At 32.6% G+C, this 24,959-nt stretch overlaps 3 protein-coding genes across 6 annotated transcripts; 1 reads left to right on the top strand and 2 right to left on the bottom strand.

Annotated features, from left to right (window-relative positions):
* Positions 1 to 1,371: 1,371 nt before the first annotated feature.
* LOC114400659 (trihelix transcription factor GTL2-like) lies at positions 1,372 to 5,005 on the bottom strand. Of its 3 annotated transcripts, none has more exons than XM_028363223.1 (3): positions 4,389 to 5,005; positions 2,517 to 3,926; positions 1,372 to 1,733 (listed from the first exon to the last, which is right to left on the bottom strand). In XM_028363223.1, the coding sequence occupies exons 1-2, from the start codon at positions 4,787 to 4,789 to the stop codon at positions 2,525 to 2,527; spliced, it is 1,803 nt and encodes a 600-aa protein (XP_028219024.1). In that variant the 5' UTR covers positions 4,790 to 5,005; the 3' UTR covers positions 1,372 to 1,733; positions 2,517 to 2,524. The 3 variants fall into 3 exon arrangements, with proteins under 3 accessions (XP_028219024.1, XP_028219025.1, XP_028219023.1); XM_028363224.1 differs by lacking the exon at positions 1,372 to 1,733 and having other exon boundaries at positions 2,228 to 3,711; positions 3,751 to 3,926; XM_028363222.1 differs by lacking the exon at positions 1,372 to 1,733 and having other exon boundaries at positions 2,228 to 3,926.
* A 2,817-nt stretch (positions 5,006 to 7,822) lies between these two features.
* LOC114400482 (multisubstrate pseudouridine synthase 7-like) lies at positions 7,823 to 17,629 on the bottom strand. 2 transcript variants are annotated; one of them, XM_028362953.1, is made up of 20 exons: positions 17,409 to 17,629; positions 17,235 to 17,322; positions 16,960 to 17,145; positions 16,383 to 16,597; positions 16,009 to 16,081; positions 15,401 to 15,457; positions 15,192 to 15,271; positions 15,045 to 15,107; positions 14,825 to 14,912; positions 13,648 to 13,750; positions 13,423 to 13,526; positions 13,239 to 13,312; positions 12,073 to 12,137; positions 11,706 to 11,875; positions 10,492 to 10,559; positions 10,293 to 10,353; positions 9,423 to 9,460; positions 9,234 to 9,302; positions 8,780 to 9,122; positions 7,823 to 8,455 (listed from the first exon to the last, which is right to left on the bottom strand). In XM_028362953.1, the coding sequence occupies exons 1-20, from the start codon at positions 17,495 to 17,497 to the stop codon at positions 8,426 to 8,428; spliced, it is 2,064 nt and encodes a 687-aa protein (XP_028218754.1). In that variant the 5' UTR covers positions 17,498 to 17,629; the 3' UTR covers positions 7,823 to 8,425. The 2 variants fall into 2 exon arrangements, with proteins under 2 accessions (XP_028218754.1, XP_028218755.1); XM_028362954.1 differs by having other exon boundaries at positions 17,235 to 17,289.
* A 1,686-nt stretch (positions 17,630 to 19,315) lies between these two features.
* Positions 19,316 to 23,173, top strand: LOC114400496 (ER membrane protein complex subunit 2-like). The gene is made up of 9 exons (XM_028362967.1): positions 19,316 to 19,639; positions 19,816 to 19,880; positions 20,617 to 20,665; positions 21,340 to 21,434; positions 21,662 to 21,747; positions 21,860 to 21,919; positions 22,025 to 22,106; positions 22,313 to 22,426; positions 22,694 to 23,173. Exons 1-9 carry the CDS (start codon positions 19,453 to 19,455, stop codon positions 22,862 to 22,864), a joined length of 909 nt encoding a protein of 302 aa, XP_028218768.1. The 5' UTR covers positions 19,316 to 19,452; the 3' UTR covers positions 22,865 to 23,173.
* The last annotated feature ends 1,786 nt before the right edge of the window (positions 23,174 to 24,959 follow it).

Genomic DNA, 24,959 nt, shown 5'->3' with positions numbered 1-24,959 from the left:
ATTTTCTTTACATTGTTTTTTTTTTCTTTATAAATATTTTTGTCAGGTGTTTATAGAAGTAACTCTTTTATTTTTATTTTTTTTACATGCAGCTCTTTTATCATTCTTATATTGAAAAACATTTTATATTTTATTTGAATGATGGTTGAAAACTTAGAAATTTATTTTAACCTTCCAAGCTCCTACGCATATGCAAAAATAAGGAACAATCATGAAATATATTCAAATCCCAAATAATTAGAGTATGTTTGTGAACAAAGAAATGAATATAATTGGTGGGGCTCCAAAAATAAATTATTAAACACAAGAGGACGACATAAATTAGGTTAACGGCTCAAAATCCGATTACCTTTCCAAATGAGCTTGGGCAATAATGACTGTGGATTAAGCAGAAGCCGTCGTTAAACAAAGAATGAGCATAATTTTGGTGCTATGAACTCAGAACCATTGACAATGATCAATCAAAATGTATGTAGACCTTCGTAGCTAGGATTTGGGTTTTGATGAATTGACAAAACATAACCTATGATTTTTTTTTCATATTTGATGTCTTTTTTTTTTTAAAGGATGATACAAAATTAAAGAATTATGCAATTTGGTTTTACTAACAGAATAAAAAAGAAAACAAATAATTAATACATATTATTATAAATTTGAGTTTATTAATTGTTAAAGAATACACATAATTATATATTCACATCTCCACAAAATCATGTAATTTCTCCGGCATTGAATATTTCTTTATTTATTTCAAATGTTTATTTCTTTCATATATGTTATCTTTAAGTTAATTTAACATAATTTATTTAAAAAAATATTTATTTTTTGAATTTTTATACACTATATCGAATCAATGATATTTCGTTTTTGATAGCAAAAATTTAGGCAAAAGAAATAATGCATCGATCTAAAGTAAAGAGAAAAATCCTTCGGACTAAAAAAATGTAATGTAATATGTCAAATGTGGAATTGTCTTACTCCACTTAACTAAATCCTTGGGATTAAATCAATAATATCGTTAATTACCTTTTAAATAAACTTAATTTTAATATTATTGTGATGTTAATTGATACTAATTTAAATTTCATTTCAAAATTTGGATACATCATATCAATAAAGATGATGTGTCATAATTTTAATATATTTATGATTTTTTTCTCAATTTTAAAAGTTTTATCTTTTAATTTTTTTTCTTATATAATATAGCAATAATATATATTATTAATAAAATATCTATTATTTGATTTAAAATATTTGTACAATGTCACTATTATTTTATTCTATTTTACCCACAAGTGAAGTACTGGTGTTACCTTAAAACTTAGCAAGAATTTTAAAAAGGGCGGAGGGGATATTCAATACTCAATAGTATTGGAGAGCACCCACAGCATAAGAAACTCAAATATCTAAATGCACCTCGGTCTTTATTCTTCGATGATCTTACATATGTTAAGATCGACCAAAATGCTACAATTAAATATCTTACTGTACATGTTTGAATGGAGGAATTTAGAAACCAAGAAAATAGAGAGTAAATTTTGTATTTTATATATCTTTGTTATTTGAGTGTTTTAAATAAGACAATATCATTATAGTTAACAGAAATTAAATTATCATATATTTCAATTGTTCTTTGTTCTTATTCTAAAATGTATTATAATTTTCCATATTTAAATAAAAAAATAACGGTCCCCCTCTTCTAGTGTTCTCCTCCAAACATCCACCATGCACAACTGCAAAAATAAAATTAGGAATTTTTTAATTAAAACAAAACAAAATCAATATCTGTGTTAATTTGTATAATTACTGTTTGTATACCTAAACTTCGTATCCTTAAGCATGCTATCGATTGATCATCATGCAAGCCAGCTAGCAATAATTTATAACTTTTTTTCCCTAAATATTTGGATGAAGACACTGATAATTTCTTTTGCTTTTTTACAATTAATCCAATCCCGGTAGATTTTAAAATGACCAAGAGTTGTATCATTTCAACATTAATTTTGAAGATCATTTTTGGTATTACACATATTTAATTTTATTTATTATATATATTAAAAATATTTTACAAAAACTAAAAGATAATAAATATATTTTCTAAATTAATTAATTGCTGTACAAAAATATAGTGTTCCTGAAGAATGTCTCGTCCACCCCTCTTTTCCCTGGGACAGTGTGTTCCCAATTAATGGACATTGGCCAATATATGTTAGAAACATCAATCTCATAAAGAAAATAAATATGTAAATTGCACTGGCATTATAAAATCATCCACAAAACAGGAAACATTGTTCTAATTCAATTCCTCAAGCTGTCGGTGCATGCTCACCAAAATCAAAATATACATATTCAATTATTAATTTATGCTATATATAAGAAAGTCCTCCCACCACCAAAATCAAAAGAAAACGGAAAATAGTGGAACTTATTAAGCCATATAAGATGGACAAAATTAATGAATTTGAAACTAATTAATCACAATCCAAAGAAGGGTATTAATTTCAAAGCTTTCTCACCTGCATGATCAACATGCATACTGAACCAAACCAGCAGACCCCACTTGAGAAGACTCATCGTCTTGGACTTGATGATCATCATCCGGTGGCACTTGACCGGAATTCGGGGTTGGATTCAAGCAGTAGTTCCCTTCCCTTTCTGACTGCGGCACGATTTTTCCTTGACCATACAAGCAACTCAGTTGATGGAAATAAGGACATGTCCTAGAGTTAAGGGACCTTTTCTTATTAACATTATCCTTGGTTTTTCTGAAGTACTTGTTTATGTTCTCCCACTTCTCCTTGCACCTCTTTGCACTTCTCTTGTATCCCAGCGCTGACATCCCTTGCGAGATTCTCTCCCACAGAGGACCCTTGTTTCCTTCTTTCTCTTCATTGCTGCTTAGACTTGTGCACCTTAGGTTTATCAGTGCTAACACTTCATCTCTTGGCCATCTTCTCCCAATATCATCTTTCGAATTCTCACTGCTGGCCATAGGGGTTGTTGAGGTGGGCTTGTATGTCGAAACTGAATTTGACTCTAGTGGGATAATGTTATTGTGGCTATTGAGTGAAGAACTAGGGTTGTGGGTTGTTGGGGAAGAGTTGGAGGAAGAAGGAACTTGTAATAATGTGTCACTTGTGCTAGGGTTTTCTGCTCCCAACGTAGTTTGGCCATGATTTTGAATCATTTTAGAAGAAGGTGTTGGCTCAAGATTGTTGTCTTCATTGGAAGGATTATTAGGGTTTTGCGAATGCGATGCACAATTTGGAAGATTTGAATCATTTGTGATGTAGTACTTGGCATTTTGGCTTGGAGGGGATAATGAAGTTATTGTTGTTGTTGCACATTTCTTTAAGAATTCAATTATGGTGGCTTGTCTATCCCCGGCAATGGCTTGCTCTTGTGCCATAATCTCAAGCTCCTTTTTCATCCTATCCAACTCTTGCTTCTTCCAAGCTTCTTCTCTGGCGAACTTCTCTTGGTCCCTTTTCACCATGTCCTCGAGGAGCTTGTTGTGAGTCTCTTCTTGCTGAGCCATCATCTTGTTGACAACACTCTCGCAAAAACCCTTGAACATTTCGAACCTATCACGCCTCTTCCTCTTGCGCACCTTTGAATTTGACTTCTCCACCACTGTGTCACTTCCAATATCACATCGTTTGGTCGCTGTAGTTGTTTCAATGTCTCTCGAATTTTCTTCCAATGCGTGTCCTCCTAGGTGGTGAGTCTTTTCACTCCTCACTACAACCCCATTATGATCATGAGCACCAGGATCAGAGTTTTGACAAAGCTCCTCCAGCTCGCTAATAAGGAACCGGAAATTGTTCTTGCCGTAGTTATTGATGTTGTCGAAATATCTACTCTCATCTTCAAACTTCTCCTTGCACTTCTCAGCACTCTTCTTAAACCCAACCTCTGCTAGCCTCCTGCACACATCATAAATACAAAAATCCAAAACCAACCAACATAAGCATTTTATGTAAATTATTTTGCATCACACAGGTAGTACGTACTGTCCCCCTCACTTCAAAATAATATAGCTTCCCTTCAACTTAATCAGTCTTACTATATCTTTCTCTCGGGGTTTGTGTCTTGCTGTGTCAGCGTGCGAGCTAAAGTAATATAGATAGCGCGTTGGTGCACGTGTGTGTTAATTTATCTACCAAATGAAGGTAGCATATGATAATTAACCGAATACTATAGTTTATCTAGCTAGCACATTAATTTCTAATTCATTTCATTCTCCCTAGATGATATGATCAGTCTCAATTTAATTAATTCACTCACTTGCTCAAAGGAATATATGAGTTAATTAAAACATAAAAGTGGGGTTTAATTGAAAGCATGTAGAATATGATTAATGTGATGTTAATGTATAGTATATGTACCTTGAGACATGGTCCCATGTGAGCTCTGGGAGCCAATTTTCCATGCTAGATCTGATTCTGAAAAGTGCAAGCACTTCATCGTTGGTCCAGGAATCGGTTAGCTGATCTGGTAATTGTCTTTGATCTCTTTGAATCTCTTCATTGTTGTTGACGATTGGAGCAATAACCTTGTCTTGTTCGTGTTTGTGGGTGGGGGAAGTAGTAGGGGGGTGCAAGAGATGATTGGTTTGGAGTGATGGCAAGAGATGATGAGAAGAAGGGTTATATGGATCAAAGGGTAGGAAGGTATTTGGAGGAGGGGTTGAAGAGGCATGATGGTGGAGAGGGAAAGACAGGTGGAGAGGAAGAGTGGTCCTTGGTGCTATGAATTGGTGGAACTGGTCTGGTGCTCCATCGAACATGTTTGTGTGTTTGTGTTGTGTTGGAGAGTAGTGTTTACTACCTCTTTCTTTCTCCGTCTCCGACTGTAAATCACCACAATGCTACAAGCAACTTTTCAAAAACGCTTAACTTAAACTCTCTCTCTCTTCTTCGCGTTTATCGAGTAGATTGTCCTTGCATGAAAAGGAAAAGATAGCCCCCGACACCCTTTTAGGAGAAAGTGAACTCACCGCCCACCCCCCAAACGATAGTATTTTACGCAATTAAATATTGTGTGACCTTCGACAAGTCAATCCAACCACGTTGCTATTCATGCTATATTCAATTCATTTCAAACTTGGCCAACACTTTTTCTCTTTTCAAACAAAATCCAAACTCATCTTTATCATCCCATTAAAACACACTCACCCGCTATATCAAGATTAATATTTTAGTTACCTGCCTTAGTCACACTCCCACAATATCAAGTTGTGATCATCAGGGATTCTAAAAAAGCAAATTGTGATTCACAAGGGATCCTAAGTAATTGCTTAATTTATCCGTAACCTAAAATTGAGCTTTGGTAAACCATTACCATTTCACTAAAAAATAGCAATTTTTTTTTAAAAAAAATTAAGTATGAAGTTCAATAAATTACTTGAAAATTCTCAATTCTATAGTTAAATTAATATAAAGTTAAATTATTTTTGATATAATGTGATGTTACATTTACCTTATTTTATATTATATTTGTATATGTGATGTGATGATAAGATATGATGTGGGGGTTGATGTAGACGCGCGAAGGGAGTGAGAGTGTGGTTAATTAGAAGAAGGGTTGGGTAGAAAAAAAAATGTGTGGGTGGCATGGAGTAGCTGACGGTGATGATGGTGCAATTAACGGCATAGGGATGGCAGGACACGTGAAAAGAAGCAGAGAGTGGGACCAATGATTTAAGGATGGGAATCTTCACTTGGTACAAAGGAATACAGTGCTGTCGTACAGGAACAGCAGCCAGCACGTGCAAGCGCTTACTGTCACAGAGCAAGAGCCAAGAGCACATGGGATGGGAGAAGCTTATTATTACTGTGCATAAGCATAAATGTTTGTTTTGCGTGGGTTTTCATCATCTAACACCTTATGAACTATGTGGGGGAAAATGATGTTAATTGAAATTATGTAAGTTATGTGGGGAAAATCGATGTAAACATATAGCCTTTTATGAGTTGAATTAGTACACTGAAATAATGAGAAAATTAATTAAATGAAACATTGCATGAATAGATGTCTGTTTGAGACAGTGTCTGGCCACAGAAGAGTAGGGGCCTAAAGGAGCCTCATATACTAAAAGACAATGCGGGACCCTCTCTCCTCACATAAACATTGCACCATATGCATCTCGTGTGTTGTCACTATAATATATTCAATAGCTCGTGTACATGTTATAGATTACTAGCTCGCAATTAGCTAGCCTAAGCCATTAACATTACATTAGACTATTTAATGTTGAAAATTTATTTTTTTTATATTCTTGAATATAAAAAATACACATTTTTAGGTGGAATTGTGGAACCGTGCTGCTACTATGCCTCTAGTTTTGCGGAGGCAGATGAAAATGGGTATTGTTCTTTGCTTTGGAGACTGTCCTTGAGAAGAGATTTACCATGTACTATTGATGGTTTTTCTGTTAACAGGCCTTGAGTAAAGGAAGTGTTGTGTTGTGTAGTATTAGGGGTTTTGCAAGTCAGAATTGCTTGTGTGATTATCTGTTGCTGCCTTTTTTTTTTTTATTCTCTATATGTGGGTCTGTTAAAGCCTTAAAGGGCATTGCTTATTGATTCCGGTTGTCAGAGGGTTTGCTCTGATTGAGTTTTATATAAATAAAACTATCCATGTTTAGATTAAAATTAAAAATATTGGGTGGGTGTTTTAGTACAAATCCAAAGGATAAAAATAAAAATAATGATTCTCATCTTTTTTGACAAAAATTACTTTCGTCTTAAAAGTGTTTTTTTACCTGAAAACCAAATATGTACCGACTAATCCATACTCTGATACAAGGTTGACAAAGCCAGTTTAATTGGACGGGATAACACACGTAACCTGTGCCAATTTTGGTAAGGTGAGTTGGATTTTATAACCTGTGGGCTTGCTTAACTTGCTCCACTCAACCCGACGTCCAAACTAAATATCAGGAAGGGTTGAACTTGAAACTGTCAGATTTTTTTAATATTATATTTATATATAGAGAAAGGAGGGATTAAATTATAATTTAATAATTATTACACCATTTTTATAACTTATATAAAAAATGATTTTTATTAATTCAAATTATATTTACATATTATCAAGATTGTATGTGTTTAATTTTGTTAAAATTAAACAAAAAAATAATCAAATAATTTATATTTTAATATATTTTAAAATATTTATATTTCATTAATTTTAATTTATACGAACGAGATAACAAATTATCTTCTTAGAATAATATAAAATTTTACATGTAATTTATATGAAAAAAACTTTCAATCCAACCGTGAATTTTAAAAATATATTTTTTAATTAAAAGTTATAAAATAATATAATAATTATTTTACCAAGTTTGATTTAAATGTCATATTTAAATGAAAAAATAATATACCTTATTTTTACAAAGATTTTTATTTCCATTTTTGTTCAAACCTGAAATCTGTACAAAAAAGATGGAACCGAATTATCTACGAAAGTTCATAAAATTTATATAAAATGAAGAAAATAACTTTCTGACTAGACACTATTGCCTACTCCCTAAGATGTGACTGAAAGTGAGAATTAAAAAAAAAAAGTAAATTAGAGAGCATTTATTAAAATTAAAACTTATTTATCCCATTCCCTCCAAATCTCAATTCCCAAATATATCCTTAAATTCTTAAAATAATTATCTATTCCATATATAAATACTCGGATTTTGCAACTCATTATATACGACAAATTTGCTTCATGATTTAACTCCTTCATAAGAAGCTGGAAACGTATTTAATGCTAACATAACACATACTTAAGACAAAAGTGCACACAAAAGTACAACATAAACAAGACGGAAGCACAATCGGGAAGATAAAATTGGTCTGAGACTGTGAGTACAACTAAACCTTGTGAATGCGTGCTCTCACTTCACAAGTACAAGACACCAAATCGACTATTGACAAGGAGAGCAGATGTTCAATTTCCAAACAATGGTACAAAATATTCATTACGGCATAACCCTAAATTTTAGCCAAACTGATCACTACATCATGTGTCTAGGAAAGCTTTGGAATGAGAAGTGGCAGCTAAAAATCCACAACAGGAAAGCAAAGAGATGGTATGTTACTGCTAGAATGGACAAAAAGGACAGCACACACAAGGTGCTAAAATCAGACACATGGAAATCTTCTCATACAAAAAACGAAGATTTAAATTTAAATTTTCTGCAGTACTATTGTTAGTGTTAAATTTCACAGTTCTCCAACATGAATACAAGATACAGAGAGTACCTGAGAGAGGATTTTACAATTTTGCTCTCTCTTCCGACAAGATATTATAACACCACAAAATTAGAATCATGAACTGAAACTTCTCTTTGCGGTGTTCTCTCTGTTCTATAAATCACTTTCTCTTCCAGAAAACATTGCTACATGAGGTAGCTGTGTGCATACTATTGGTTTAATGTCTTGTGATATGCAACCTGCAACAGCATTAAAATAAAATAAAAGAATTTATATACACATAAAACTGTGAGTGAAGGAAATATGCAGGAATTGTTAGGAGATTTCCGATCTACCTTTACCCAGCCAGTTTCAACCATGCCAAAATAATTTAGTAGAGTTTAAAGAATATATAATATGTCTGACCCAGTTTGAGCGAAGCCAGGACCAAACTTTGTCCCATTTTATGTTTTTACAACTCTATTATTTATGTGCAAATTCCCAATGCTATAAGTTTTTCCCAATCATGATTAATTTGAGCACTCGTAGTAACAGACACAAGACTTTTCAAGTTGGGTGCTTACAGATGTTGAAGTCTTCAGCAGCTCCCTTATGGCCATTGTTGCATAGCATGAAGCAGGAAGAGTAAAGCTCAATTTTAGAGCGATTTGGGAATCTTGAGAGCTGGAGCCAATGAGAGATTCGTCATGTGGCAATTTTACTTCCTCACCTAAAATCTCACTATAATTCTCAACCTTTGCAATGTCATCAGAGCTCTCTAATTCTCTAATGCAATCAAAGGCTTCTTCATTTTTCCCATTTGCTGCACCCATTTGTTTGACAGTGTTCATAGGCTTAGACTTGTTAATTTTGTCTAAATCTGTGTCTACCAATTGCTCACTACTGTCACTATATGAAAGTAATTCCCTGCAATTGCAGACATCAAAGAAATGAGTCAATAAGTGAACTACACACAAACAAAAACGAGTAAAAAGTAAAAGTATGTGCAATGTGGAGAGGGTTAACTAAGGTAAATACCATTCAAAGTTAATTGGCTTCTGAAAAACCCTCCTGTAGCATCCAGTGATACTAGTTATTGAGAAATCCCTAATAAAAAGTAGGAATAAACCAGGGTAAGAGAACTGGCAAAGGAGGAGAGAAAAGAAGATAAAGAATAAATGTAGAATTGGACTTGTCAAGATTTGACTGGAGATTCTTATTACATACTCCACATTATGCACGCTTTCAGTTAAACTGATTCCATCCTGGCCAGTACAAATAAAACAGGTGAATATTTAGGGAGGGGAAATAACAACCCATGGAACAATAACAGTAAAAAAGGTTGCAGAAAACCTAGGACAGCAACCAAAATGTACATGTAAGAAATAGCTAATCATACTTCTAGAAGTAACAGAAGGAGGAGGGATAAAAAGAGAAGCAGTGGATGGGCTTGTCCACGCATAATAATAATATCTCCATTAAATTGCAGTTCCAAGAATTAATATCAATTGTCAACTACTAAGTAATGATATTAATCTTGATAACATACATACAGCAGATCTTCAGGCTTGTTTCGCAGAATATCCGAATCAGAACCTATAGCCTTCAAGGCATAACTAGCTTGAAAAGTCAACCTTTTCCAAATTTAAGAGCATTCCTTATTTCATCACCAAAGGACTGTTTTGCTCGATACAATAAAATGAACCTGAGGAACAACTTTTCGATTTCCCCCGTCATGAAATATAATTACTTGCTCAAGTACCCTCAAATGCATAACAACTAATATAACCTTGAATTATTGCTTACAAGTAAAGGGATAAAGGGATAAATCTACTCCTACACAATTCAACAATTCTTACAATGTAAGAGAGAGATACGAAGAGTGGGATAAGATGGGTGATTTACTGATTTGATAGAATGAGATAGAAAGAAAAAATGAATTATAAAAAGTATTCCAAGAATTTGTTGTGAGTATCACTACTCTAAGTAAAATATTTGACATGACATCCAGCCTTAGCTTCTCAGATATCAATCACTCCTAATTAAATGCATAAAAGTTCAGGATATTGAGAGTACAAGGGCCAAACGAATACATACTTTTTTTGCTAAATCTTCATAAACATTGGCAATATGATTGGTTGGATATTTTACCCGTGAACTGCAAGATAATAAATACATAAATGTCACTCACCCCTCCCCCAAAATAAAAAATAAGACAATGGAAACAAAAACATCGGTAGAGGAACCAAGTTATCTGAATCAAAGAATCTGAGCAGTATTAGCCATTCATGCTTACCCTGGCATAGGAAGGATTACATCATCAATTGTGTAACATCCTGAATTAAGATCTTCAGCATCGATAACCTGTCATATGAAGTAAACTCACTTTAAATTGTCAAGCTTATTTTAGAACACATCATTCACACAACTACTGTTGTTCCTTGTTGAGTAATACTTTTTTGTTCCAATTGATAAATTATTCTTCCCTTAGTTGTACTTCCCCTCATTTCTCCTAAACGAAAATATTTTTCTATTTAAAAAAAATAGATTTGACACTTTACCACCAGAAGTTCCATGACATAGAATTATGTCTATGGAATTAATCCGTTCATTTGAGAAAAAATGGTTCACCATAGTTTTTCATTCATGAAATTTGAAACAAAATTGCTTGATAGATTATTGATTTCATTAAAATTTCATTAAAGGCTCACTAAGTCACTTACCATGTTCATAATTAACAATAATTAGGAATCCAGATAGAAAAATGTTATATTGTAGGGTTTTTGATATAGAGGGAGGAAAAGGAGAGAATAGAGACCAAATACTTTGAGTTTAATATTAACTTGATATCATGTGATGTATTACGACGTGATGCTAAACATGAAGCACTAGCCCTTATATACATTAGACTCTTAATCTTTAAGAACAAATAAAAAATAACTTCCTGAAGATAAAATCTCAACAAATAAATAAAATAAAAGAGAGAATGATAGCTAGCAATGTATTATGTGATTGATAGTATGATGTTCCTGAAATACAATAACCTAGTGTACCTATTTATACCACAAAATAGGTCAAGTGCAAGTATTACTGGTATAAGCCCAAGTCCAATGCTAACAAGATTAATTCCTAATATCTTCTAACAGCTTCATTGATGTTTTCTTTCTTATGTACTTTTGTTTTAGTTTCTTTTTTTTAAGGAGGACTTATTATCCTCCAAATTCTTTGTAATCATCTTTTCATCTAAATTCTTACATGAAAAATAACTTCAATTTTATACGATCTTCTTGAACCTTTTCAGAATTATTACAATGTATAACAATAAAATGACCAAAAAATGTGACCAAAATATCTGTGCATAGATGTACCTTCAAGTCTACACATTGTGTCATGTGTGCGCACTAGACTCTGAATCGATAGATGAGAAAGATATGTCACGACATATTTCTAAACCTACATATCAGTTGAGTACAACAGGCCTCTGCAATGGGCCAAAATCAAAAGACTAACCTTGACGCTATTTATTTCTTCATGAATCTCTCCAGAGACTTCATCTTCATTATTAGAATCATACCTACCCCTGCAGTCTTCAGCATATTCAGATCCAACAAACTCTGTAACCTTACCAGTAGAATTTTCTTTACAATATACCAAGTCCCCTAATACTACATTTTCAGTTCCTGCCACACAGTAGAATCGATTTAATCAATAATGAATATTTTGACTTCAAGTATCATAATAATGATAATTCACGGTAAGGATTGTATCGATTATCAACCTATCAAATGCATTCATGAAATCAGGAGGTGTGACATTAGAAGTTCATTGCCTGAGAAAGCAAGACAAATCTAGAAGTTTATTACAAATCACAACTTACCATATTTTTGCACCCTCTTACTTGCAGCATGGTTCCATAAATAGCTTTGGTAACTATGAACATACCTAAAAAAAGTAGTTGAAGTATAAAATAAATACCAATATAATCCTTCAAATAAATGATCTTGAATAATATAACAACTTTTATTTGTGCTCTGACCAGACTTGTCTTTGCAAATGAAACAAAAGAAAGCATCATCAGATACACAGCATAAATAACCCACTTTAGAGATTCTGCAATAATTTCTTTTGTATCTTTCTAGCTTTCAAATGTTATTCATTTGCATTTGTGTTAACTTCACAGTTTTGTCTATACACTAAAACCTTTCCCCCTTACCTGTATAGCGTGTCAAAAGCAGAGATTTAGGACCCGTTTATTACAGATTAAAAAAGTGATTCGGATGTAAAATCATCTAGTGATTATTATTTAGATTTTTAAAAAAAAAGCATAAGCTAATTTATGTTTTTTTAGAATCATAAAATTCACTTAAAAAAACAGCTGATTTTTATGAGAAGCTATTCAATATAGCTTTTCATTTTGATTAGATTTTAGATTTTTTTTCAACTTCTGATTATTTTGAAAAGCTGAAACAACCGCATGAAAAAATTTTAGAAGTGATTTTTTATTTATTTAAAAAGATGTAACAAACATGCCCTTAGTACTATAACAGCCAATTTTATTTTTTAATAATGAAGCATACCAACAAGATTAAAAATACATGCATTTTGTCAACTCTGTTTCACATATACAGCAGCCTACTAGCCAGAGTTTTTTTCCATCAAAATAACACTGACTGGCTGATGAGCTGGCATGGATGTCTAGAACCAATTAGTGTCCACAAGTGGTAGGGAGGAGAGCAAAACAAATATACATCTCAGCATAAAATTAACAGTGGCAATAAAAGAAAAGTTAAATACCAAAGAAAACATTTTTTATTCTTCAAGCAAGAGCAATTAAAATATAAACATGTATAGTATCCAAAGAAAAGAGATTCATGAAATTCTATAATGCCAGATGATGATAGAAATTGAGTGATAAAAATGAAATTTGGTACTACATAGATACTCCAACCAAGGAAAATCGCTAGCAATAACAGACTAACAGTGTAACACCATTTTAGCCAAACATTCAAAACATATCAATATCATCAGATAATTATAACTCACAACATTCTCAGAGTCCTTGGAATACTTTTCAAAGCCTGCAAATAATTTCCAGGAGACGTTTTTAAAGTTTGCAGCTGCAGAAGATTTGGTGACAAAAACATGGTTATGATTTCATAGATCATACATGAATAAATATAGAGGGTAAACAAAAAAGTTAGCTTCACTCCAAAAAAATGAAGCTTACCACAGCCCTTTCAGCAACTAAATATCGAGGCAACTGCTTAAGTGTCCCAACAACATCACTACTTTCTTTATAGTACTTACGTGCCTTGGCTATTGCACTTTTCTGTATTTAAATACATTGTTATGAAGAACAAAGGTAATCAATTTATTATTTTTAACTATCAGCATGTAATTAATCAATCAAGACATTATCCATTATATATAATAGAAACAATAAAAAGGATATCTCCATCTCTTGGATCGAGGATCATGTCTACAGCAAGTTTCCATTCCCCTCGGAGTAATGCAGCTCCAATAAGGTGAGTTGGCAAAGAACCACTTCCAAAACGCTGAGCACAGTGAGCACATTCACATACAAATTAGTTGCTTGTAAAGCATAAATGAAAAATAAAATTAAGTCTTAAAATAATCAGTCTAATAGAAATGAACTAGGCCTAATTCACTCTCAAAGCTAGCTCAAGAGATAAGGATTGCCAAGTCTTATAAAGAGTATCCTGACCATATTCCTAGCCAATCTGGGCCATCTCAATACACACATCTCATGCTCAGGATTGGGCATCTAGACCGTGAACTGTGAAGTATGCATGACTAGACATCTATGGGTGACTCAATATTAAGACTGGGTAGAAACAGGCAAGGCCTAGCTTATGCACAAAAGCTAGTTCAAGAGAAAAGGATTGCAAAGCCTTATAAGGAGTATTATAGCCATATTTTCAGTCCAACTTGGCACATCTTAACACAGTCTAAAACACCATGTTGTTACTTTGTGAAATGCTTCAACACTAAGCAAATGCAAAACCATGAAAAAACAAAATGTAAAACAAGAGTTTACATTTTAATGCAAGCTTTGGAGTTTGGACTTGCAAAGAATTTTAATAGAAAAACTTTCTCATCAAGAAATGGGGAATATGAAGATGGGTATACTTTTCCAACATGTTTAAGCTTCTTATGTCCTTAATTTAAGCAACATAATAATAATTTTTACGACAAAGTATGTATGTCATCTCAAAAAATACAACAAAACAAAAGCTTGTATTACAAATCCACAGGGCTGGCAAATGTTGGACACAATGAAACTTCAAGAGATTGCTTTTCAAATAGCTAGCATCCAAGAGGTAATTTTTGCCGACTCTTGTAAATATAAAGGAAAATGGGAAAATGATAAATATGCAGAATCCTACTGCATATGTCAGTTCAAAATAGTGTACAGGGCAGGCTACATGTCATCAGAGATCACTCCCCCCCCACCCCCCAGGCTTGTTCAGGAAGTTGACCTCTAAAGTAGCACAACACAAGGTAGCTATCCAATTGTATGTTATCGCAACAAAACCAAGTGAAAACTAATCAGAGAGGAAAAAGACACACAAAATGGGGAAGAGGGTGTAAGTTGACTTAGAAAGTACCTGGAGACCAAAGTAGTTAATGAAGCCATGCCTTCCTAAGGCATCTGCAGATGCTTTTATGATATCTTCAGAATCTGCAACAATACCTCTGAGAAAATATGTCAATGCTATGGATACAAAGATAAAGCTGCAGTTATATCAACAATTAAATAACCCTAACCGCAAGAGATACTAGTTTCACATGAGAAAAATGAATTTCATGCAAAGATAAAACCCTCACCGCAATGTGATTGTAAATCGATTTCCCAAGAGCTGGCCAAGACAAAGTCCTTCCTTAACATAACTGGACAATAGTAAATTCATAGCTATCATTCTCCAAAAAACTGGTAAGTAAGAACGTCAACCATTCAATATTCAATCACATTACCAGAAATCACCCAATTTAATACCAAACAAGCGCTTGTTAAGGGAAGCTAGCCGACTTGCTTGCTGCTTGTAAACAGTAACCTAGAAACAAAACAAGTAATAAACCAACTGAAGTATTTATTTCTAAATGAGCACTGATACTAATTCTGGAAAATGAAGAAAGGAATGAATGTTTAATGTAAAATAAGAACGAAAGTGAAAATTTATCACCCTTTGGGTCGTGACAGCACGCTTGTCCTTTGTACCCGCAAATCCAAATGATTTTGGCTGTCAGTTAATTATCAATCAGTTAAAACAGAAAAGTGGAAGAACTCAACAAGCTTAGCTTATCCATAAATCAGTAATAATATTAGCAGATCGCATATATTCATTTTTCTGTAGGGTGGGGAAGGACGGAGGAGCTCAGCAGCAGGCAAGACATAAATAGGGAATAAATAATAATATAAATATACATGTACTTGCCAAATGTAAAATGCATAAACTTGGATACTTGACTATAAAAAAGTGCATCTTACTGAAACCATAACATTTTACATCAATCATAAAAATTAGTGGAGATTGGAGATATAAACAATAATAATACGAAATTCCTAAATCTCCAGGCTGAAAAAAAAATGTATAGAGGCATAATACATGATACATTAAAAAATATGATTCAATTATCATATATCACATGTTTCAGTTCCAGAATGAATATTGATAAGTGGGAAAAAGGAAATTATCATATACAAGAACTGAATGAATCATCAACAAACAAAACTTCACTTTCAGTCCATCAGAAAGCCTACAGAACATATCCAACAATGAACAACACAGACCTGGATGCTGAGCATATTTCCAATAACCCCCAAGGCTTCATGTGTATCTTTGTTCTCCTTGTAAAGATGAAACCTAGAAATTACATTGGAAGAAACATTCAGTTGACAAACAAATACAATATAAAAACAGGAAAATACCATGACCAAATAAAAATGCAACAATGACTGGCTACTGCTTTCTGGCAATTTATGAATAAAATATAATTTAATACACAGCGAAAAGTCTTCATAAAGTCCAATGGTTTGGGACATTGGACATTCAACATAATAGTACAGCTAATTAAGAAAATGGTCGTGTTGACTGCACTGAAATGGAAGACAGTGAGTGTTGCTTGATTTATATTTTATAAAACAAAATGCCAGAGCAATATTACCTAAGGAACTTGCCAACATTTTCAGGCCAATTTTCTGAACCTCGGCTGTCAAAAGGCTTATCATCTCTTTCTTTGCGTTTCTTGGAGTTTTTGCCTTTGTTGTTTGGTTCAGCAGAATTCAATCTCACACGGATACATTTCGATGAAGCATCGGGTCCATTGACCACATCAGTGACCAGGAACTTAAAGTTTTCCTTAAAGAAGTTATGCATTGCCTGATAGATTTGAGAAGCATAAAATTTATGATGCTTTGAATTGGCAAAAAAAAAACTACAAAATGAATTTATTATGTATGCCACAAAAGCAGAATCAAAAGTCTCCTCTTTCTGAATTCAATTAAATGTAAAAACAAATTACAGTGGCTGGGGAACTCAAAAAAGGGCTAAATAAAGGAATGAAATGCAAATCAAAAGCATTCAATATGATGCTTGGTTTGTTAATCCAAAAACCATATAACTTCAGCAAAAAAGTCAACCCATTGAAACGAGACACCCACTTGGATCCAATATCAAAGTGCTAGCCAATATAGACATCTTCTCAAATGTCCCCTGAATCTAACAAAGAGCAAAATACCAACCTTTCTATGAGATTTATCAGAATCTGGAGAAAGAACAATGGGAGAAACACTATCTTCTCCACCGGCATTAATCTTATTAATAAATTCTTCCAAAAGAATTGCATCATACTCCTCAGCAAGAGACTTGAAAGATTCAATCTGAGAGGCATAACTAACAACAGTGTCGTGTGTGTTGGTTCGATTTTCCTGAAAACTCAGAAATAAGCACAGAAAAAGTTAGATTATAAAACAAAAACAGCACAAATCAATTTATCAATGATCACAGATGATTATACCTCTGGCTCCTCTAGAGGGGCATCAAGTGAGGACAATTGAACAACTGCTCCATCTCTGTCCACTTCATTCACGATAAAGTCAGAATACCTGAATAATGCACTTCAGCATGCATCATTAAACAAGGAATGTGCAGTGAGGAAGGTAACAATGAATTATGTAGAAAATGAGGAGACCTTTGCTTTAAAATTCCGCGGAAGCCACGAAGGTCGGAAATGAAGCAGGAGATACCCACTTCGTGTTCTTCTGCAGTTTTCATCGCCATGGTGATCACCGGCCACTGGCTAGGGTTTTATTTTAGTTTAGGATTTAGAGCAACGGAGCGGGAAGTTGCAACCGCTGCTTTGTATCCCTTGAAACGCACCGTTTTTGAAAGTTTTCTGACGGACTTCAGCTAGTGGGTTATTATCTAACGGGACGGTGGCCAGGGTGAGAGACCATGATATGTCCCACCGTTGGAGAGTTATTATAGCCGTTGGATTGCTTAAATTTTAATTTAGTGGACAGGATTTACATAGGAAAACCGGTTGAGAAAGTCTTTTTAACAATATTAAAAATGGAAACAAAAATTTCGCATTTACTCACATGTGAGTGCGTGTTTGTTAAAAGGTAACAAAAAAAAATTATGGGCATGTTTGTTTTTGGAAAAAAATGAGATTCTCGTAATTATTTATTTTAATAATGATTTGATTCTCATGAAAGAAGAGTGAAAATGTAAAATTATGTGTGCTAAAAATTTGATTTATTATATAAAAATACTATTATACCCTTTTATTACTATTTACTACCTTATTACTTTTCTATTTATTCCAGTTAGGCGGCTACTTACATTCCCGATGTTGTGTAAATTAAAATTTCACTTTATATCTTTTTATGTAATTCTTTTAGGTTTGTTTCTTATCTTTTAGGTAAAAATTATACAACATGCAAAATATCTTCAATTGATCAATTTATGATATAGTTGATTGTTAATATAAAATATAATAATTTCTTTAATATAGAAAGATATTTTAGTAATATAAGATATATTTCTTTGAATATATTTTTCTTGAAATACTCATGAATATCATTTTCATATAATATTTTTAAGAATAATATTTTCAAGAATCCAGTAACATTTTATGAAATAAATGTTCCTTATATTTGAACTAAGTGGGGTCTAACATCATGGATTCACTTTTGGGCCAAATGATTGAGTGTTATAAATTTGAATTTTGAAAAGTGTAATGCATGGACAATCTTAATAATAAACATTAATTATTCAATAATGAAAGAAAATCAGTTAAAGTTATTGTTTAAAGTGAATTATTTAAATGAATACAGTTTTTTTAGAATAGAAAGAAGTTAGTTTTTTTTTTTATGGAGCTTAGAAAGACATTAGTAGACATTAACATGTGTTCATAAATCGATCAAATTCAACAAGAATCGAAAAAATTGATTGATTTGTTTTAAAAAGAAATCAAAAATCAAATGGATTAAAGTTTTGAAAAATCAAACTTGTGTATTTTTATTTATAAATTGATATTATCAATCATATTATATTTTTATTTCTTATATATTTGTAAAGTTTTCACACAACTTATATCTATTTATATAAAATATTTAACTAAATATAATTTTTTACTAACTATTTAAGTTAAAATACATAAATTTAATAATTATCAAGTTGTGTATAAATTTATTTTTGATATAGTGTATATTTAAAAGATTATACTAGTTATATTTTTTTCTAACTCTGTTATTAGTTATATAACGTGGTATAAATGAAGTATTTGATTTTTTTACATGTATATTACAAATATTGAAATACTAATTAGATAAAAAAATCACATGATTATTTAAAATGTGTACCAATATATAATTTTGTTAGTTAAACTCTAATTACTAATTGAATGATTCATTTGAGGATAAATAATTATTTTTTAAAATATTTATTGTTTATAACAATTAAATATTAAATAAGTTAATAAATTAAAAAAATTAATGGATGAATAAATTTATTTTTTTCATATTTTGGAGATGAATTTATCATGTATGAAAATGACTTATTTACCTTTCATTTAACTATAACTATCTTATAATAATTTGTGAGGCGGAACCTGGAGTGGAAGTGCGATCCCAGTGTTAGTGTGTATTTCCTCTCTTCTCACTCCGGGATCGATATTTTCAAGAACAGATCGAAAAGCCGTTCATCGATTTGTTGGATCTGTGAGTGAGAAGATGGTTACTAAGACAGAGGAGACTCAATTGAACAGGCTCGAAAACCAGGTCGATAACGGCGGCGGCGGCGCGTGGGAGTACCTCTGCCTCGTGCGGAAGCTCAAAGTTCGGCGGTCGGAGAAAGTTCTGAAGCACGGTCTCTCCATCTTGAACGACCTCAAACAACGATCCTCTCTCGGCTCCGATGGTCCCTCCTCTTAAGCCACTGACCTAATTTCTATATATTTTTTTTTTGTTTGCTTCAATTCTGTGATTCTGATTTTAAGTTGTGATTTTTGGAGCTTTGAATTTCACTATATGCTTTAGTTGCAGCTCCACCTTTTATTCAATTTGACTTTTGACTAATGTTTGTTTCGCGTGCAGAATGGACCTTGTATGAGCAGGTTGCTGTTGCTGCTATGGACTGCCAATGTCTCGACGTTGCCAAGGTTTCGATCTAATTTGTTTTAGTGCTTTTCTACTAGTTTCTTTCAAATATTGTAAATTGTAATGGATACAGTACAGCAAATTGTAAAATCTTAGCCTCCTTTTGGTGAAACGTAGCTGTTGGTATGAATTTCGCTTGTCGTGTAATGTTTTACACAATTGGGAATCGTATGCACGACCTGGATCTTATTTATTTGAAATAGTTGAAACTTATCCTTATTGGATTATTCCTTTAATCTCTTGTTAGTTGTGTTGTGGGGATGCTGATGATGCACCTGAGATGGTTGCTCATGAGTTTTTACCGGGGATTATAAACTTGCTTGAGCCTTGATGCATTTTTGTTTTAGTGCTGCCATAATACTTGTATTTCATTGCTTAACTTGTAAAGTTATCATGCACTGTCTTGGATTGCTCTTTGTTTTCTAGGTAGTGTATCATTTATCTTAAGATTAATCCTTTTTTGGTCCTTTATTCTCTGTTGGTGGTGGATCTGGCTATGCCATTATTCTTTCACAATGTAGATTGTAGGGTATCATTCATTCATTCTTGTTAAAATTTTGTGGCAAGATGTTTGATCTTGTTTGCTTTTGTAATTTCTGAGCCTGGAAAGTAATATGCTGCTGAACTTTTATGTTGTCCATTATGTTCTTTATGTTGCCAGAATTGAGCATTTGCTGCATTTGTCTCCTTCATATGCTACGAGAAACCGTCTAGTTAATATTTTACTTCCTTTGTCAGGACTGTACAAAGGTTCTTCGGAAGAGATTCCTAGAGAGTAAAAGAGTTGGTAAGTTGACATATTTAAATTGTGTATTTCTTCTTCCCAAGTTTGGATTTGGGTTAGTTAGCTAAATAGCACTGTCTACTCAACTCTTGCCGTGTGTGTCTGACTCTACACCTAACTCTGTATAAGCTTGTTGGGGGTCAAGGTGGAGGATTCAGTTGCACCACCTGAACTCAGATATTGTACAGTTCTATTTAGGTGCAGATCTAACAGTTGTGTATGTAACATTACTCTGGCTAAATGGTGGTGACACATGTCTTTTACTTGCCCAGTGATCTATCTGCACTCCTATATGTAGGTCACCGATAGGCTAATAAACTATTTATTTTGATGTTGAGATGATTGATCTGGCTACATTCTTTTTCCTGTCTTTTTCCCTTAAATTTAGTAGTGCTAGAGCTGTATGATAATGTTCCAAAAACTCTAACTGTAATGTTTACTTATCCCATAACACAAGCAATTGCTTGCCCTACTTTGTTGATGCCCTGTTCTTGTTCTCTTGGAACAAACATTTAGACTGGTGGATGACTAACTTAGATGATTTGCATTCCATTCTTTCAGGAGGGATGCTATGTAATATAGCTAACTCCGTTACACAAATCAAAATTTGTCTGTGCATATGCATGCACTTATTCCCTCTAGAGAAAAAAATTATATGAGGCAACTAATTATTACAGGTAGGCTGGAGGCAATGTTGCTTGAAGCAAAAGGATCCTGGGAATTGGCAGAAAAGGCTTACACAAGCCTTTTGGAGGACAATCCTCTTGATCAAGTAAACTCACTTAACCTTATGGGGAAACCAAAAAGGGGGACTGTTAGTTGCTCAGTTACTCTATGTGATGAAACACAAATCTTATAATTGTTACTTCTTCTTTTGTGTTTTGCTACTTTGATTTGATTTATAAACTTTCAGTTTTACATTAAATAGGCTAGGCTGCTTGAGTAAACTAAACCAAAAGCAAAAGTGTTTATCTTTTTGGTTGTTTTGATGTTGTGCAGGCCATCCATAAGAGGAGGGTGGCAATGGCAAAGGCACAAGGCAACATTTCCGTGGCTATTGATTGGCTTAATAAATATCTGGAAACGTGAGACAAATGTTAAACAGTTTTTGTTTTCTTCCAAGATTAAAAATAAGTAGTTTCTGATTTACATCAGAAAATAGAGCATGTATCTGAATTATTTTTGTCAATTTAACAGATTCATGGCAGATCATGAGGCATGGAGAGAATTGGCTGAAATATACGTCTCCCTGCAAATGTTAGATTTTATTCTACTGTTTATCTTCCCCTCTGCAAGTGTGACAATTATATTGCTAATTATTAACCTGCCTTTGTTTTTTCCGGCTTTCTGTCCTCTTGTTAGGTATAAACAAGCAGCGTTTTGCTACGAGGAGTTGATATTAACTCAACCTACTGTTCCACTCTTCCATTTAGCATATGCTGATGTAAGTAACTTCTTTATGAAATTTGATTACTTTATTTTGGTCAAATTAAATTCTTCTCCTCCTCTCATTTCTTTGCTCCAATAATAACAACAAACTAGGCACAAAATACATTGCATGCTAGAGGTGTGTACGGGAATACGTAGTAATCTAGCAAAAGTTTTACTTTTATAGCATAAGTGCGTTTTCTTAACTTATGGCATTGCCAGGTACTTTATACGCTTGGTGGATTAGAAAACCTCCAAACTGCCAAGAAATACTACTCATCTACTATCGACTTGACTGGAGGCAAAAATACCAGAGCACTCTTTGGTATATGCTTGGTAAGATCTTCCATACAAGTTTTCATTCTATGTGGTCCTCTGCATCTACAAGTCAATGCGTATGAACTGAATAATCTATAGTTTTAATTTGGAAGTTAGTTGAACTTAGGTTTTATTGGTTACAGTGAAAGCCATAACTTTGGTAGATTACAGTTTTTTCTTTCATGGATTTTGATTTTCTCCTTAACAACTAAAGATCCGTGGATTCTTCTTCACAAAACTATTCATTTATATGCCTGGAATTTGAGTTTTGCTCCTGTTATGCAGTGCACTTCTGCTATTACCCAGCTTACGAAAGGGAAAAGCAAGGAGGACAAAGAAGGGTCCCAGTTACAATCTCTAGCAGCCAAAGTATTGGAGAAAGATTACAAGCAGAGAGCTCCCGACAAGCTTCCTCAACTTACAACTGCCTTAAAGAGTTTAACATTGTCATCATGATGCAGCATCTCTTAAAAGATTATTATTTAGTCACTTTTTGACATTTTCTCAGATTGTTGCCAACTTGAGTCAACATATTTAGATTTCCTCAGTCATTTTCTTCTCAATATTAAAATGAAAATTCATATCGTTCTGCATTTTACCTTGGGTGATGAATATTTATTGAAAGACATGTAAAGTTTCAGATGGCCCTGTAGATCTAAAAATATTGTCATAGCTTTCCTAATGCATAGGATGGGGCATAATTTGTTTTTGACATCCTTTTACCATTTGTTTTTCATTGGCTATACAAATTAAGTTAGAAGATTACCCCCTCCCCCCCTTTTTAATAATTTTCTTCAGGGTTTCATTTAGCATAAATGGTAATATTATGCTATGATGATGTGGCACGTTGTAGTATAAATGAATCCCTGTCATCCGGATTAACTTGTTTTGAAGATTTGTTTTTATAATTTCTTGATATAGTTCTTGAAAAAACATTTTTTTAAAAAAGAATGAAGTTATATTCACATAAGTGATATATATGTGTCAATAACTTAAATATTTATTAAATGGTTATTTAATGAATACTTATTACATGAATGCTCATATGATAATCGTTTAATTCAGTAATCATATTTTGATAATTTCTATCATTAAATTTATTTAAATAAGTAAATTTTGGTAATTAAAGAAAGTTAAAGAAAAGAAAGCTACTAGAAAGTTAAAAGTTTAAAATTAAAATTTTAAAAAAATAGAAATTGCTCGATAATGATGGATTGGATTGAAAGGTTAACAGAAAGAAAATTAAATGGCTTTAAAACTTTATAAGATGGACCTAAAAATATTATTTAGTTTTATTTTAATTTCCTAAAAATTAGATGATAACACCTATAAAACTGACATATTATAAGTTTGTTTTTTTAACGTTGGGTTATACTGTATTAAAGCATCAACTACGAAATGTGAATGTTTGTTTATCTTGTGTTTTGCTTTCTTGATTGTAGTCTTTGCAATTTTCTTGTAGATAGCCTTTTAGCTGTCTTTTTTTTTTTTTTTGAGGTACATAGCCTTTGACTGTCTAACAGATAATTTTTACAGTATAGAGAGAAAGAGCTAGAGAGAGCGAAAACAGAAACAAGAAAACAAGGAGAGAGAGTGGAAAGAGACAAGAAAGCTAGTAAACAAAGAGCATGGATAAGACAAATTGAGAGAAAGAAAAAGAGTTGCTCATTCACCCAACTTGTTTTAAAGAACTACTTTTTTTTTTTACATAATAAAAATTAAGCTGCTCAATTTTTTTTCAAGAATGTGTTTTATTGAGGTTTTTAAAGAAAAAAGATAAACAAAAAAAATTACACCAAATAATACATATATCTATGTTATTGTTATTAAAAAAACTCTAGTAAGACATTGTTTTATTACTCGAATCTCTTAAATAACATATTCACAATAAATAAAAAATCCTAGTAAAAGGTGATTTTTTTGACAAATACTAAAAAATGATAAGCCAAATCTCTTTACAGATATCCACACAATGAAATAAAACGGAAGCGATTGTTTAAACTGCAGGAGTGATTGAATTTGAACTTCAGGAAGTGCAGTTCTTTTTAGTGAAGCAATATCACAAACTCAACTAATTAATGCTTAACCATAGTTGAGAACTTGAGAAGGCACAGGACACGACATGGTGGGTATTGTAAATTTGTCGGAAAGGTTAACGACACATGCATGGATGGACATGGATTGGTGATATGGGCCGGGCCATGAAATGAAATATTAAGGTTAAGTTGGACTTGATATTTCATTTTTTTTAATTGAAAAAATTGTTTAATTATTTAATAAATAAGTTTTATTTAATATATTTTTAAACGTTAATTGAAGTGATATTTTAAAATATTAACTTTTAAATTTTTGTATTTTTTATCTTTAATATATTTTTTTAATTTTTTAGTTATTATTTTTAAATAAATCATAATTATTATTTTATATTTTTTAATTATTTCAACACATCAAATCAGTTCTGTGTAATATAACCTAAGAAATAGGCACCTGCCTGCTACTGCTAATGCCAAATATGTTCAGGTTGAACTTTGAAGAGTACGAATTGCAGCTT

The sequence above is a fragment of the Glycine soja genome, chromosome 19 (genome assembly GCF_004193775.1).
Source record: "Glycine soja cultivar W05 chromosome 19, ASM419377v2, whole genome shotgun sequence".
Lineage (NCBI taxonomy): Eukaryota > Viridiplantae > Streptophyta > Magnoliopsida > Fabales > Fabaceae > Glycine > Glycine soja.
Note: the sequence above shows the minus strand (reverse complement) of the source record. Positions and strands in the feature narration are given on the sequence as shown.

Bases quoted from the DNA above. Each gene is read 5' to 3' on its own strand.
- LOC114400659 (XM_028363223.1), bottom strand. From the start codon at position 4,789: ATGTTCGATGGAGCACCAGACCAGTTCCACCAATTCATAGCACCAAGG. The intron at 3,927-4,388 runs GTACATATACTA...TGATGTGTGCAG, and splicing joins ACATGGGACCATGTCTCAAG to GAGGCTAGCAGAGGTTGGGT.
- LOC114400496 (XM_028362967.1), top strand. From the start codon at position 19,453: ATGGTTACTAAGACAGAGGAGACTCAATTGAACAGGCTCGAAAACCAG. The intron at 19,640-19,815 runs GTCCCTCCTCTT...TTTCGCGTGCAG, and splicing joins ATCCTCTCTCGGCTCCGATG to AATGGACCTTGTATGAGCAG. The intron at 20,666-21,339 runs GTAAGTTGACAT...TAATTATTACAG, and splicing joins CCTAGAGAGTAAAAGAGTTG to GTAGGCTGGAGGCAATGTTG.
- LOC114400482 (XM_028362953.1), bottom strand. From the start codon at position 17,497: ATGGCGATGAAAACTGCAGAAGAACACGAAGTGGGTATCTCCTGCTTC. The intron at 17,323-17,408 runs GTCTCCTCATTT...TGCATTATTCAG, and splicing joins CGCGGAATTTTAAAGCAAAG to GTATTCTGACTTTATCGTGA. The intron at 14,913-15,044 runs GTGAGGGTTTTA...ATATTTTCTCAG, and splicing joins CGATTTACAATCACATTGCG to AGGTATTGTTGCAGATTCTG.